The sequence below is a fragment of the Microtus oregoni genome, unplaced genomic scaffold (genome assembly GCF_018167655.1).
Source record: "Microtus oregoni isolate MIOR12 unplaced genomic scaffold, Mior012 000138F_ref0000102, whole genome shotgun sequence".
NCBI lineage: Eukaryota > Metazoa > Chordata > Mammalia > Rodentia > Cricetidae > Microtus > Microtus oregoni.
The window spans coordinates 844,328-860,988 of NW_024544788.1; the positions used below are offsets into that span (position 1 = coordinate 844,328).

The 16,661-nt window shown below is 47.7% G+C and overlaps 2 protein-coding genes across 2 annotated transcripts; one reads left to right on the forward strand and one right to left on the reverse strand.

The window, feature by feature from the left end:
- Window positions 1–10,253: 10,253 nt before the first annotated feature.
- LOC121444726 (NADH dehydrogenase [ubiquinone] 1 alpha subcomplex subunit 1-like) lies at window positions 10,254–14,994 on the reverse strand. The gene is made up of 3 exons (XM_041646629.1): window positions 14,812–14,994; window positions 12,875–12,964; window positions 10,254–10,390 (listed from the first exon to the last, which is right to left on the reverse strand). Exons 1-3 carry the CDS (start codon window positions 14,911–14,913, stop codon window positions 10,370–10,372), a joined length of 213 nt encoding a protein of 70 aa, XP_041502563.1. The 5' UTR covers window positions 14,914–14,994; the 3' UTR covers window positions 10,254–10,369.
- Window positions 14,995–15,228: 234 nt separating this feature from the next.
- LOC121444722 (E3 ubiquitin-protein ligase RNF113A-like) lies at window positions 15,229–16,310 on the forward strand. Its single transcript, XM_041646625.1, has one exon. The coding sequence runs from the start codon at window positions 15,229–15,231 to the stop codon at window positions 16,255–16,257; it is 1,029 nt and encodes a 342-aa protein (XP_041502559.1). The 3' UTR covers window positions 16,258–16,310.
- The last annotated feature ends 351 nt before the right edge of the window (window positions 16,311–16,661 follow it).

Genomic DNA, 16,661 nt, shown 5'->3' on the forward strand with positions numbered 1-16,661 from the left:
ATCTTGGGCCCTTCCTTTTCTGCTTCCTTGACGTGCGTGCTTTTTATTATAAGGAAGACCTGGGAATGTTATGGTTTTGGTCCCTTTAAGAGACAAGCCACACCCATTCCCCTCCCCATCCGCTGAGGCAGGCTGCCCTTCAGCTTCCTGCCTGAGCTCATTCTCTTTTCCATCTTCCTCTCGGAGAGGCAGCTTCGCTTCTGCCTCTTTCCCCACTTCTCTGCTTCCCCCCTTCTCTGTCTCTTTCTCCTCTTCTCTCCTCTCTCTCTCTCTCTCCCTCTCTCTCTCCCTCTCTCTCTTCCTCTCTCTCTGTCCCCCCCTTCACCCTTCCTCCTCCATAACCCCCTGAATAAACATTCAACCTCACCCTGCATGTCGTGTCTATCCCTGTTTCTGTCTTCTGCCCACCCGCCATGTGTCTCCCTGCCTGGAACCAGCCATTGCTCAGGGACCAGCAGCCGTCTCTGCCTGGGGCCCACTGCCTGCTGCCACATGGCCCGCCACCACTGCTCTGGGACCAGCAGCCGTCTCTGCCTGGGACTGGCTGCTCCCAGGGCCCGCTGCCTGCCACCACATGGCCCGCTACCACCATTTGGGACCTACAGTATTTCTGCTGCCTACTGCCACCGGGGATCTTGCAGCATTTTTTAAAAAAGAATAACAAGAAGAGAAAAAGGAAAGAGAGGAAATGGAAAAAAAAAGATAAAGAAACTAAGGGACCCTGGGTCCCTGGTCAAATGCACTGCACGGGAAGTGCATAGTGCTAACGCAGGCAGACCGATCCCCAGGACCCATCCAAACATGACTCCGGCAAAGGAAAGCAACCATAGCAGAATGGGGAGACACTCACCATTGAAGCCATCTGGGAAGCTGGTGGTGTGTAAGACTTTAAGACAATCCTGAAGCCATTTTTGACAATTCTGAATCCTCTCTGCCTCTGTGCCATAGTGCTTCCCCTTCTCCCCTGGGAACCAAGGACCTAACAGCTACACTCACACGTACTCAGTTCCTGAACAATTACCCATATACATATGTTTTGGTTCCGCCCCTGGGAAATGGGGTAAAAATGACCTCTTACCTCATCTGATCTGGCAACAGCTCTCCAGTCAATTATTGGTAATAGCCCTTTCAAATAAGCCAATCAGAATAGTCAAAGAGCAACCCCCTTGCTTCTGTGGCCCCTTTAAAAGTAGACTGTAAGCCAGGCGATGGTGGCGCATGCCTTTAATCCCAGCACTCGGGAGGCAGAGACGGGCGGATCTCTGTGAGTTCGAGACCAGCCTGGTCTACAGAGCTAGTTCCAGGACAGGCTACAAAGCCACAGAGAAACCCTGTCTCGAAAAACCAAAAAAAAAAAAAAAGTAGACTGTACCAGCTATTCGAGGTCCCTCGGCTTCCTGAATGCTGGGGGACCCTGTCATGACAGAATTAATAAATTCCTCATGCTTTTGCATCGGCTGTGGTGTGTGAGATGGTCTCTGAGGGTGACTCCTTCTCGGTGTTTTTGGACGCTAAAGTCCAACAGTGGGAATGGAAAAAGAATCCAGTTCAGGATATCTGAGTCATGTGGCACCAATTAATGTTCCATAATCCCCGGGTGGTTCCCCTAGCAGCTATTGGCGGGAAATGCTCGCAGAGTGGCTCGTGGCAGGTCCTGGGTCCCGCCATCTGAGTGGTGGCGGGTTCCCAACGGTGAGTGGGCGCGTGGGTAGGGACATGTGACAGACACATTGTATAAATCAGAACTGAACGTTTATTACATAGAGAAGAGAGAGAGAGACAGACACGTGCAGTGCGCATGCCAAGAGGAGACAGCGAGAGAGATTCAAGATGGCGGGGCAGGGGTCAGAGGTCACTGGGAGCGGGTGTGGCTTGTCCCTTAAAGGGACCAGAGACCAAAAGAATAACATGAGTTGTATCCTCAAGCTCGAGATCCCCATATGTCAGCTTGAGGGCAGCATCATGCCCAACTTTGAATAGGTTTTCTTTTGTCCTTCTATTCTCTCTCTCAAATTCTCTCTCTTCCCCATCTCTCCTTCCCTCCCTCCCTCCTCCCTCCTTTCTTCCTATGGTGTAGGAGTTCCTTCTGTTTGTGTGTTGCTTTCATTGGTTAATGAATAAAGAAACTGCCTTGGCCTAGTTGATAGGGTGGAACTTAGGTAGGTGGAGAAAACAGAACTGAATGCTGAGAGGAAGAAGGGCAGAGTGAGAGAAGTCATGGATCCTCTGCCAGAGATGGATGCTGTTAACAATCTCTGGTAACCCACTGCTACGTGGCGATACACAGATGAATGGAGATAGGTTAAACTAATATGTAAGAGTTAGACAATAAAAAGAGCTAATGGCCAAGTAGTGTTTTAATTAATAGTTTCCTTTTTTTTTTTTTTGGTTTTTCGAGACAGGGTTTCTCTGTGGTTTTGGAGCCTGTCCTGGAACTAGCTCTGTAGACCAGGCTGGTCTCGAACTCACAGAAATCCACCTGCCTCTGCCTCCCGAGTGCTGGGATTAAAGGCGTGCACCACCATACCCCGGCAATTAATACAGTTTCTGTGTGGTTATTTCAGGTGTTAGGTAGCAGGGTGGCCGGGACAAACAAGCAGCCCCTCTCTACAACACTCCTCCCTCCCTCCTTCCCTCTCAACCAGGGTCCCATGTATTCCAGGCTGGATCTGAACTTGCTATGTAGCAGAGGATGGCCTTGAACTTCTGACCCTAAGCTATGGAATTCATGCAAGCTGCCAACTGAGTTGCATCCTTAGACATGAATAGGGTGTTTGTTTGGACTTTTCTAGTTGTTGACTCTTGTTTTGTTTTTGAGACAAGTTCTATGTTAGCCCTGTCTGGCCTGAAATTTGTTATATAGACCAGGTTGGTCTTGAACTCACAGATATCTGCCTGCCTCTGCCTCAAAGAGTTGCTTTGCTGCTTTTAAAAAAAATGATAATTAAGCCCAATTATTTATATGAAAATTAGAAGCAGTGCCAGATATATCACATACTTTCTTTATAGTGGTTGGTAATATTCCTGGCAGCATCATTAATAATAATGATGTGTTTCTAAGATTTATTTTATTATTTTATGTGTATAAGTGTTTTTTACCTGAATGTATGTATGCGTACCACATGTGTACTTCGTGTTCATGGATGCCAGGCGACTGTGTTGGAGCCCCTGGATCTGGAGTTACAGACTGTTGTGAGTTGCTATGTGGGTGCTGGGAACTGAACCTGAGTCTTCTGAAAACAGTAAACACTCTTAACTGCTATACCATCTCTCCAACCCTATAGTAGTGACATTTTAAAAAATATTTTTATTAATGTAATTTCTTTATCGAATCTTTGGGAATTCCACATCATACACCACAATTCCACTCACCTCCCAGTCCCTCCATATCCTCCCCACACCCTGAAGTGCCCCCAAACAAAAATAAAAAAATTAAACCAAACCAAACAAAAACAAAAATAAAAACAACAAAAGAACAAACAACCAAACAAAAACCAACCAAACAAACATAAAAACCCCTTTGTTCCTCCATCATTCCTGCCTCTCCAACACCTCTTCATCGTCCTGGTAGCACTGGGAGCCAAGGTGTATCACACAGTCTACCCTTTTGTCCCATCAACTTTACTTGCAAATGCTTTCATTGCAATGAGTCCTTGACCTGGTTCAAGGCCTCTAGTTTCTGGTACAGCATCATCACTGGACCCTCTCCAAAACTCCTCTAGGATATCCTGTGGCTGCCCCAAGTCATGGAGAACAACATCCCTTCAGGAGCTCCAGCGGGTCCTAGATGGCGTAGATGTTAGGGCAGGCCAACCCAAGGCCTGGCTGTGGGTTTGGGTGGTAGCTGAACTGGTCATTCCAGGCCACCAGGGCTGTCCCCCTCAGGCGAGGGGCAGAGCCAGCTCCCCTGTACCCATGCCATCAGGGTCAGCTCTCCCCTACCTGTTATGAGGGTTGGGGCCAGCTCTTGCTGCTGTGCCCAGCAAGGGGCAGGGCCAGCTATCCTAGGGCCAGTGAAGAGCAGAGCCTGCTCAGCATGGTTCTCTGATTCCATCACACATGGTTCCCATTGCCCCCTAAGGGGTCACAGGCCCCAGATATCGACACAGGCCTTAGTTGCAGTAGGACCACGGACCCAGATATGGCCCTTGGCAACAGCTTGGGCCCAGATGACATCTTGGCTCTGGGTTGAAGCACAGGCCCTCAGATCAGGATGGTTCTGGAGGTGGCACACCATGTATCCCCCCTCCACAGGCCAGCCCTAACACCTAGGCCATAGGTTGCAGCCCTGACCCCAGACTTCCATATAACCTTTGGTGGCAACCCAGAATGTGGCTGCAGTGGGACCACGGACCCAGACATGGTCCTAGGCAACATCCAGGTCTGGATGTCACCATTGCCCCAGGTGTCAGTGCAGGTCACTAAGATACGCACAGCCCCAGTGGTATCATGGTCTTTAGACACTAACATAGCCCCAGATCTCGGGTATCCATGTGGCCTTCAATGGTAACAGGAACTTCAGACATCAACACAGACCCTGGTCACAGATCCAGACATAGCCCTCAGCTGCAGCTCTGGCCTGAATGTCACAATGGCATCAGGTAGCAATGCAGGCCACTCAGATCTGCATGGCACCAGTTTTAGCATGTCCCTCAGCCACCAACATGGACTCAGGTGGCTACCTGACTGTGGGCATTCACATGGCTCTGGGTGGCAACATGGGCCACAGACTTCAACACAGACTCTGGCTGCGGTAATACCATGGACTCAGACATGGTTCTTGGCAGCAGCCTGGGTTTGTTTGGACATCACCATGGCCCCAAGTGACAGACTGGAATGGTCCCTATGGCAGCCTGGCCCTTGGAAACCAACACAGCCCCAGGTAGTGGCACAGAACCCAGGAATCTGCACGGCCTTTGATGGCAAGGAGCCACAGTCATCAACACAGGCCCTGGCTGCAGCAGGGCCACAGACCCAGACATTGCCCTTGTCAGCAGCCTGGGCCTGGATGACACCGTGGCCTTGGATGGCAGCGTAGTCCACCAAGATCAGTGTGGGCTCTGGTGGCGGCTCAGCTCTTGGACGCCTATATGAACACTATTGGCAGCCCCAGACACTGGGCATCCCTGTGGCCTTTAGTGGTGACATGGGTCATGGTTGGCCACACACAGCCTGACTGTGATAGGACCATGGACCAGACCTGTCTCCTCCTCACTGCCTCCACTTCTTTGGCTCCACCTACTTCCACAGCCCATGAATCATTCTGCTTCCCTGTCTTTTCTATTTCCCCACTACACACTTGTTCATCATAATGGGATCCACCTACACATGGGCCCATGGCTATCTTCCTGCCAGTCCTGGTCCTGAGGATTCCAGGCTGGTCTTTGGGTGGCTCACACCTGCCTGAACCAGAGGGCATCAGATGAACTAGTAGTGACATTTTTAATGAAGCGGGCTTCGCTGATGAGGTAAAGATCTGATGACTCTTTATCAAGCTCTAGTCTCACTAGCCCAGGAAATGCTCTAGTTTCTGAATCCCTGCCCGGCACCATGCTGTGGGTGTTCGGTGGTTGTTCACTGTGACACAGATGATCTGCATTGGAGCAAAGAAAAGAAATGCTCCCTTCAATGTCTTTATTTTGCTTAGGACAAAAAAAAAACACCAATGCCGAGCTCAATACCTGGATGACACCATGTACATCAAGTTTCCACACAGTGAGATCCCGCTGACGAGATGGAGTTCCAGACAGGTGAGCAGAGGTGGTGAAGGGGGTGTGGATGTAGTGAGACAGTGTAGGAAGAACCCATTACATGCTGGGTTCCATCTCTAGCACCATGATAAAAGAGGAAAGAAAGTAGTAACTTCAGAGCTGGGTGGGGTGTTAATGCACACCTGGAACCCCAGCCTCTGGAAGCAGAAGGATCACCACAGATTAGAGGATGTGGAGGCCCCAGGACAGTGCGTGAGAGACACATAGAGGACCTAGTGTGAGAATTTGGAAGTAGGATTTTTTTTAAGGTTTTTGTGGTGGTTTGAATGAGATGTCCCTCATACCCCATATTCTCAGGCATTTGAATACTTGGTCCCCAGTTTGGGCGACATTGGGTAGTGGTGCGGGAGAATTGTGTGTATTCTGTCAGTCATGTTATAAATAAATGCTGATTGGCCAGGCAGGAAATATAGGTGGGAAAACCAGACAGGAAGTAGAAATGATGCAATGAGAACAGGAGAATTCTGGGAAGGAGGAAGCTGATTCCTCCCACTCCTGCACAGACCACCGAAGCAACAGGATGTGATCTGCCCCACTGAAAAAGGTACTAAGCCACATGGCTAACATAGATCAGAAAAATGGGTTAATCAAGATGTGAGAGTTAGCCAGTGAGAGGCTAGAGCTAATGGGCCAATCAGTTTCTAATTTATGGAGACCTATGTGTGATTTACTTTGGGGCTAAACAGTTTTGGTTTACCTGGTGGGACAGAAACCCCAACAACAAACAGGACCCTCCATGTTACAGGGTAGAACTAGGAGGTGTGTCCTTTTTTTTTTTTTTTTTTGGATTTTCGAGACAGGGTTTCTCTGTAGCTTTTGGTTCCTGTCCTGGAACTAGCTCTTGTAGACCAGGCTGGCCTCAAACTCACAGAGATCCGCCTGCCTCTGCCTCCCGAGTGCTGGGATTAAAGGCATGCGCCACCACTGCCTAGCAGGAGGTGTGTCCTTGATGGAGGAAGTACGTCACTGGGGATGGATTTGAGAGTTCAGACCCTCGCCATTCCTGGTTTGCCCTGTTTCCTGCTTGTGGTTTGAGATGGGAGTGGTGCGGGACAATTTCTTATATTCTGTCAACTATGTTTCAAATAAATGCTGATTGGCCAGTAGCCAGGCAGGAAGTATAGGTGGGACAACCAGACAGGAAGTAGAGACCGGGCAATGAGAACAGGAGAATTCTGGGAAGAGGGAAGCTCCCTTCAGAGTCCTGCGCAGACACCGAAGAAGGACAATGTGATTGCCCCACTGAAAAAGGTACCTAGCCATGTGGCTAACATATACTAGAATAATGGGCTAATATAAGTTATAAGTGTTAATAAGAAGCCTGAGCTAATGGGCCAGTTTATCATAAATATAGGCCTATGTGTGATTTCTTTGGGGCTAAATGGCTGTGGGACCTGGTGGGAGGACAGAAACCAGGCAGGACAGAAACCCAGACAACATGGGAGCTCACAGCTATTCCTGCTGCTACGCTTGGCTCTTGCTACCATGTTTCCCTAGCATGATGATGCTGGACTTTTTTTTTTCAAGACAGGGTTTCTCAGTGTAGCCTTGGCTGTCCTGGGACTCACTCTGTAAAACACGCTGGCCTTGAACTGAGATCTGTCTGCCTCTGCCCCCTAAGTGCTGGGACCAAAGGAGTGCATTATCACTGCCTGACTCAGAGGTGGAGTTTTATCCTTCTGGAACCATAAGTTTCAAATAATCTTTCCTTCTACAAGTTGTCTGGGTCATGGTGATTTTATTACACAATAGAAAAGTAATTAATATGGTTTATTTTTATGCATGTGCCTGCATGTATGCCATGTGTGTGCAGGTGTCCTTGAAGGCCAGAAGAGGATGCTGGAGCACCTGGAACTAGAGTGATGGGTAGTTGTGAGTTGCCATGAAGAGGCTTGGAGCCTAGCTTGGCTCCCCTGCAAGAGCAGTAAACTCTCTTCGTTGTTAAGCCATGTCTCCAGCTCCTGGGAAGGAGATTCATGATGGTCAGAGAAAGACGTGAAGGCAAGTAACAGGTAATGCCTTATAAACAAGATAGACCTTCTGCTGAGCCGTAAGAGGTCTCCCAGCAGGATAACCAGGCTTTTTCTCTGTAGCAGGAGCTGAAACATCAGCACCTGTGCCAAGCCAAGATGCAAACCAATTCTGGACATCTAGCCTGTAGTGGTAGCAAATTAGAGGCCTCTCGTGCAGCGCTAAGTGCACATTCTTCCCAGCTCTGCCAACTCTAATGCCAACTCAGGTAAGTGTGGAGGAGTGTGGAGAGCAGACTAGGGGACAGCAGACGAGGGGATAGCAGAACATGGGACAGTAGAACAGGGGACAGCAGTTAGAGGGAAAAGAAGGGCAGAGGAGAAGCTATGCCTTGGAAGCTCAGTCATCATTCCTTGCCTGGGAGGCCCCATTCCTCTACTCGGCCACCTCTCTCCCTGCTCCCGCCCACCCACTCGATGTGCCTCTAGTAATCAGGGTGTCTGGCCTCTTCAACACTCTACGACTCCATTTCTGGCCTTAACCATACATAGAGCAGGACTCCACTGGCCCATGGTTCATTCATGCCCTGGCATTTACCTGCGAGAAGGTCAAACCTGTCTGTACACAAGGCACAATGCCCCCTCATTCCATGGGACACTGGATTCTAAGGGAAGCTGCCTTTGCCTATGGCAGGCCAGGCCAAGGTAAGTCTATGTCCGTTATCTCCCAAGGACAGCTGCACATGCCCTGCATGGCTTACCTGGCTGTACTACCTGTGCTGTCCAGTACTGGACGGAACTGCAGGGAAGAGAGCAAGCGAGCACCTTGCTTGCTCTACGTGTGGGAAGTAGAGGGACTATCAAGGATACCGTGTTCACCAGAGAGTGCTGGCGAGATACTTGCAGGTTCCCACGGCGTTAGATTCTTGAATTGAGAAAAACCCAGAAACCGGCCCTGCATTAGTTTGCTTTCTGTCTATCACTGCGATAAAACACTGACAAAAACGTGGGGAGGAAAGGCTTTGTTTGGCTTACAAGTCCCAGTTTCAGTCCATCACCGAGGAAGTCAAGAGCAGGAGCAAGAACCGGGATTGCTCTCCATGGCTTACTCGGTCTGCTCTCTTCCACAAGCCAGGACCACATGCCCAGTGGCGACACCATACGTTGTGGACAGGATACTCCCACATCAACCATTAATCAAGAAAATGCCCCACAGGTTTGCCCACAGGCAATCTGATGGGGGAACCCCTCACTCTTTCCAGGTGATTCTAGCTGTATCAAGTTGACAATACAAACTAACCGACACAAGCCCCTAAGCAGGAGTGGACTACATCAGAGCACACGGAAGAGGGGATGGGGGGGGGAGGACAGTACAGATAAATCCTTGTTTCACTGCCAGTGGCCCCTCAGTCTGCCCCATACAACTGTCACCCACATTGAGAGAGCCTAGTTTGATCCTAAGCTGGTTCCCTCGCCATCATGTTCGTGAGCTCCCATTAGCTCAGGAAAGCTGTCACAGCGGGTGTCCTCAGCATGGTCTTGACCTCTTAGCTCATATTCTCACTCCTCCCACTTTTCGACTGGACTTTGGGAGCTCAGCCCAGTGCTCAGCTATGGATCTCTGCATCTGCTTCCATCAGTTGCTGGATGAAGGTTCTATGGTGACCTTATTTAGGTTTCTTAGCAACTCTTTAAAGATAGTAACTTCAAAACATATTGTACTGGCTAGTTTTATGCCAACTTGACACAAGCTAGAGTCATCAGAGAACCTCAATTGACAAAATGTTTTTGTAAGATTGGACTGCAGAGGGGCTGGAGAGATGGCTCAGTGGTTAAGATCATTGCCTGCTCTTCCAAAGGTACTGAGTTCAATTCCCAGCAACCACACGGTGGCTCACAACCATCTGTAATGAGGTCTGGTGCCCTCTTCTGGCCTGCAGGCATACACACAGACAGAACATTGTATACATAACAAATAAATATTTGAAAAAAAAGAGAAGTTTAAAAAAAAATTGGACTGCAGACAAGACTGTGGGGCATTTTCTTAATTAGTGATTAATGGGGGAGGGCCCAGCCTATTGTGGATGGTGCCACCATGGGCTCATAGTCTTTGTTCTATGAGAGAACAGACTAAGCAAGCCACAGAGAGCAAGCCAGTAATCAGCACCCCTCCATGGCCTCTGCATCAGCTCCTGCCTCCAAGTTCCTGCCCTCACTGCTTTTGATGATGAACTGTTGTATGGAACTGTGAGTGAAATAAATCCTTTCCTCCCCAAATTTCATGTCATGTTTCATCACAGCACCTACCAAAACCTCATCACTGTAAAAGAAAAAGGAGACTCTCCAAGAAGCCACACCCACACTCTAAACTGTGTGTTTAGATACATCTTAGTTTCTTCAGAGTGCTTCTACTTCTCTCTCAACCCCCACGCTTATGCCTGTATCAAAATAGCTTTAGTAAACTCCAACTTTACTTCGTAAGAAGGAAAATTGACTTTAGATTTTTTTTTAATTTTTATTCGGCATTATATAACTTGCGCATAGTATATAATATGCTGCATTTGCCTTTTAGCAAGAACAGATGATCATAGCTGAGTAATTTCTTTCATCAGCAAGGAAAATGCTTCCTTAATCAATGTTCTCCAAGCCCTGTAAAACAGTTTGAAAAGGAGAATGTGAGGATCCTGTTCCCATGAGAAATGTACCATGCTGTTGATTTCCAGTGTCACAGAATGACACTGTTAGTAAAGCAAGTGATTTACCATTCCACATTTCTCTAACTGCAACAATAGAAGCTGAATTGGATTTCATAATCCTTTTTTTTTTTTTGCTTTTTTCTTTTTTCGAGACAGGGTTTCTCTGTGGTTTTGGAGTCTGTCCTGGAACTAGCTCTTGTAGACCAGGCTGACCTCAAACTCCCAGAGATCTGCCTGCCTCTGCCTCCCAAGTGCTGGGATTAAAGGCGTGCGCCACCACCACCCGGCCAGATTTCATAATCCTTGAATAAAGACCTTTGAGCCCCCACCCCTTTGAGACAGGGTCTCACTCCATAGTCCTGGGTAACCTCAAACTCACAGAGATTCACTTGCCTTTGCCCTCAGAGTGCTGGGATTAAAGGTGTGTACCACCACACCATGTCTGGCCTTTTCTCTCTCTTTTTTTGGATAAGGTCTCATGTAATCCAAGTTCATCTTAAACTCCCTATGTAACCAAAGGTAAACTCCTGATCCGCCTGCTTCCACCTTTCAAATGCTAGGATTGTAGAGTGCACACTATACCTCGTTCACTTCATTTTCTGACAGCAGCAAACATATTATATATATGAAAAGCCCTTTTCTTCACCTTAACTAGAATTACAGTCAAGCAACTATTCACTTCCTGGATCCTCATACACAGGCCCCTCCATAAATTAGAGGACCACTACACTGTCTCACAAAACAGCACCAAACACAAGGCAAATACTGTTATCCTCATTCAAACTCGTCATAAACGATGAAGCAGAAACTCAAAGAAGTTAGAAATCACCCGATTCTACCTCAAGAAAACAAACACCACTTCTTTAAGTCAGTCAAATAGTAGCAAAGCCAAAATTCAAGTACAATGACCCTAACTCTAAAACCTTTGCTCCATAAATATGCAGACCTTCTAAAGAGGGCATAGTATCATATATCTGTAATCGCAATTCCAGCACTCGGGGAGGCAAAGGCAGGAAGTTTGCTCTGAGTTCAACTTTACTCTAGGCTACACAGCAAGCTCCAGACCAGCCAGAGATATGTAGCAAGTGTCTGCTTCCAAAGAAAAGCAGTATCAAAACCAAAAAAAAATCATTCACAATGCTTAAGACTCTACTAGAGATAAGTAATGAAAAGAACATAGTCAGGGGAGATGAAGCCACTGAGCAGCAAAGCACGGACTTTTTAAAGGAAGCTACTTATTATCTACCTTCTCGTCCATGAGAGTTGATTCTCAGCCAGCATCAAACTGAGCCCTGCAATACTTTTTACTCATTCTAACCATGCTTTCTCATCTATAAAATGAACACAAAATTCACCTAAGTTCATTGCGGGGAATCTGTGAGCTAGGGGCAAATACAAAGTGATTTAAGAAACTGAAAGAATTATGAGGGTGAGAGGCACCTGCATGCAAACCTGTCAACCTGAGTTGGATTCCTGGATCCCACAAGGTTGCAGGAGAGAACTGATTGCCTCCAGATTGTCCTCTGACCTCCACATGCAACCTGCATTCACACACAAACACATGCACGCACACACAACACACAAACAAATAAAATTAAAAGTAATTAAGAAAAAATTATCTTACAAGTTAGGAAAATATAGCATTAATCTGAGTAATATTAAAATGCTACTTGGCTATTTTTGACCTATAAAAATAACAGTTTCTTACAACTCAATTATGCATAAAATTATATTCTTTTCTATGTTTTATGAGTAAGATCTTTCTATGTAGTACAAGTTAGTATCAAACTCATAGATTTTCCCTGCCTCAGCCTCTCAGAGGCTAGGATTACAAGCATGTGCCACCATGACAGCTATATCAATTCTTTAAACAAGGTTTAAAAGGGCTGGCAAGATGCTTCCATAAGTAAAAGTGCCTGACACCAAGACTGAGGAGCTGAATTTGATCCCTGGGACTTACATGGTGAAGGGAGAGAGCTGACTCCCACAAGCTGTCCTCTGAGCTTCATATATGCACCATGGCACACACACAGAAGGAAGAGAAATTTCAAATAAATAAATAGCCAGGCCTGCTACTACACACATTTTATCTCAGCACTCAGGAGACACAGGTAGGTCAATCTGTGAGTTCAGCCAGCTTGGTCTACAGAGCAGGTTCAAGGCAAGCCAAAGCTACATATTCAGACCCTGCCTAAAAAAGAAACAGCAAACAAGCAAGTAAATAAATGGGAGAGTGTCGTCCACGTACACATTCAGGGGAAGTGTACCCACACATGTACGAATGCACACCACACACACATACAACACACCAACAAAGACCATTTTATATATAAAAGACGGCATACTTCACTAGAAAAAAACATGCCAATTAAATGAGTACCGTATGAACTTAGGCAAGGAAGTACCAGAACACACTGCAATCTTTCAGTCATCTTACCTTGGACACATAGTAGTGGTTGACTCCAGAGATACGTCTATCTCTTTCCATCAAATACCATTGGTAACGAAAGCGACCAACTCTTTTTTCCTTCAAGTAAAGGATAATGCAGTTTATAAATATGGGTGACCCAGTAAAAAGATAAAGCTCCAATTTTTCTTCAGTGACAAAGTAGGGGTTGAAGAGGTGGTTAAGAGCCCTTGTTATCTCTGGGTTCTCAATTGGTTTCTCAGTACCAACATGTTTTGTTTTGTTTGGGGGGAGGCAGGAGGAGACTAACTGCCTTGAACTCCATTCCAGAGGAGACTTGATACCCTCTCTTCTACTCTCCATGGTGCACACAAACAGAAGCAGACACACATTCATGTAAATAGTAATAATAAAATACATTTCTACAAAAAGAAATAATCCGCTAGAAAACTAGAATCATTGCTGAAACAAAAGCAAAACCAGACCATCAATACCATTATTTTTGGGGGGCGGGGCACTGATTTTCTTTCTTCTTTGTTTTCTCTCTCTTTTTTGGGGGGACAGGACCTCATTGCATTCTGGGCTCTCCTGGAACTCACTATCTAGCCCCAGGTTGACCTCCAGTCTTCCTCAATCTCCTTGCCCAAGCTTCCTGAGTGCTAGATTACAGGCTAGAGCCACCAAGCCCAGCCGTTTTATTTTGCTGCTGAGCCAGTGAGATGGCTCAGCAGGGAAAAGTGCTTGTTGCCCAGCCTGAAGACTTGAATTAGCTCTCTGGTACCACGTGGTAAGAGACAACTGCTCCCTGCAAGTTGTCCTCAGATTTCTGAAGGCTTGCACACACACTAAATGGAAAGTTAATTTTTATAAGATAAAACAATTGGCAGCTGGGTGAGGTGGGTCATGCCTGTAATGCCAAAACTCTGGAGGTAAGAGCAGGAGGATCCACAAGTTCAAATCCAAGCAAGCCACGTCGTAGAGAATGCGAAAAATGAAGGAAAGAAAAAAAAAATCTAGCTGTTGCTTTGTAACTCTAACAAACAATAAAGGTTAGAGTACACCTGAAAGAAAAGTCCAAACCAAAACAGAAGTCCAATTATAATCTGACAGTACTCTATTGTCGCTGGGGAGGCCTAGGAAGAGGGAAAACGAAAGCCACGATGTGAGTTCCTTAAGGCTTACACATTCAAGTGGGAAGCTGAAAAGGAGGCAGGATTGATTAAGGATACAGAACACACAGCTACGGAAACATGAAAGTGGGAAATTAAGCCAACAGAGGGAAGGTGTCGGACGGCTTAACGGGTAAAGGCCCTTGCCCTAAGCCTGTGGACCTGGGCTGTATCCCCTGGACCCACATGATGGAGGGAGAAACGCAATTCTGGCACGCTGAATTGTGATGTCCGCAGGTGTGCCTGACACGCCTACCCCCCCCCCCCAACACGTAAAAAGAAAAACGACCAGGAATGGAGAGATTGTTTAATTGGTTCAGAGTGCCAGTCGCTTCCGCAGAGGACTTGAGTCCGATTCCTGGCACCCACTTCTGCTGGCTCCTACCCTCCTGCAACTTCAGATCCAAGAGACCCGGTGCCCTCTTTGGATCTCCGCAGGCACCTACGCTCGCGTGCACAGTCACCCAATCGGTTTCCACAAGGAGATGAATGATGGGAAGGAATGGGGACACAACTACCTCCTCTTTCCTCGGTCTAGGCAGTAGGGCCCGGCTCTTGTACGCTACCTTGCTAACTGCCAAACGCATCGTTTGCCTTTTGAGCCACTCTTCCTCAACCAAAACCTCGCTATGTTCTGCTAAAGGAAAATGTGGAGTCCGCCGAGTCTCCGCTTTCAGGCAACACGCAAAGGAGGACAGAGCAGAGCGGCATTCCTCACCCTCACAGAGCGGAGCGGCAGCGCATCCAAATGGCCACCGTAGTCCCATGGTCCACAGAGCCCGGCCGTGGCCGCCTTACCTTGCCCCCGTTGGAAAACTTGTGGATGTACGCAGTGGACACCCCGGGGATGGTCAAGCACACGCCCATAATGGCGAGGCCAGGCAGAATCTCGAACCACATCTCCGAACCGTAACTCGCACTCCGAACCGTAACTCGCACTCCAAACCGCAACCGGCTTCTCAGAGGTGACCGGCTTTCACCTTCCTTCCGGCCGCAAGCAGAAGGGGGCGGTGCCTTGTACGGCTCAGGAGGAAGCGACGGTGGCCGCAGGGGCTCAAAAGTGACTGGCGTTCTCGGTCTGGCTGTCTTTCCCAGGCTGTATCTTTCGCCGCCCGTCCCCCACCCCCATCCAACTCACCGAAGCGGAGACCACGAAGTCTGACGACGCGGAGCGGTCCTGTACGCCGCGGCCGTTTCAGAGCTTAATGATCTCAAATGGCAGAACAACTTTCTCTGGGGAATTCGGCCGGCCAGGTGTGCACCTTCCTCTTCAAAAAGCCTGGGCGGAAAGGGGCAGCGGGGCGCCGAAAGCGCCCGCTCTGTGATGCAGGGTCCGGGGACAGTGGCAGCAGCAGCGACGAAAGCAGCGCTGTGGTTCGACCGGAGAAGAAGCAGGCAACCCACAATCCAATGATCCAGAAGACTCGTGGTAGCGGTAAACAGAAGACGAACTACAGTGGCTTGAGTAGCGAGGACGAGAATATACAGGAGGGTCTCAGCGTGGTCTACAAGTCGACCCGTTCGGCAAAACCCGTGGGGCCCGAGGATATGGGGGATACCGCTGTCTATGAACTGGACACTGAGAAGGAGCGCGATGCACAATCCATCTTTGAACGGAGCCAGAAGATCCAGGAGGAGCTGAGGGGTAAGGAAGATGACAAGATCTATCGGGGAATCAATAATTATCAGAAATATGTGAAACCCAAAGATATGTCCATGGGCAATGCTTCCTCCGGGATGGTGAGGAAAGGTCCCATCCGAGCTCCCGAGCATCTACGTGCCACCGTGCGCTGGGATTACCAGCCCGACATCTGCAAGGACTACAAGGAGACTGGCTTCTGCGGCTTCGGAGACAGCTGCAAATTCCTCCATGACCGTTCAGATTACAAGCACGGGTGGCAGATCGAACGTGAGCTTGATGAGGGTCGCTATGGTGTCTATGAGGACGAAAACTACGAAGTGGGAAGCGATGATGAGGAAATACCATTCAAGTGTTTCATCTGTCGCCAGACCTTCCAAAACCCAGTTGTCACCAAGTGTAGGCATTATTTCTGCGAGAGATGTGCACTGCAGCATTTCCGCACCACATCTCGTTGCTATGTCTGTGATCAGCAGACCAATGGCGTCTTCAATCCAGCCAAAGAAGTGATTGCTAAACTTGGAAAGCATCGAGCTGAAGCAGAGGGAGGTGCTTCTGATTTCCAAAAAGACCCTGAGGAGGAGAGTTCAGTTCCCATTATTTAGGTTTTCCGTAATTCCCAGTCGCAAAATAAATATTTTGTTGTTTGTTAAAAATCTTTTGGAATCTATTTTTCTTTTAGGAAAGTGGCAGAGAAGGCAGGCGATGGACTAGGGCCCTGGATGAAAGGTTTCAAGATAGGTATTATCTGGATATTTTTAGCCTTGAAATAGATACCTAACTGGTGAGTATTTCAGAGCCCTGTGTCATAAGTTGTGTGAATGGGAGAAGTCACGAAAAAAAGCTAAGATGTACTTGGGGGAACCAAAGTTGTGATGAAGTCAAGAACTGGACCTATTTATTATATCATATTTCTATATTATGTAATAGTGTAGAAATTACTTTGATGCATTATGTTGTTGGAGCAAGTGTTGTTTTAGAATGCACATTGGAGGGTTTGAGTTGGTCC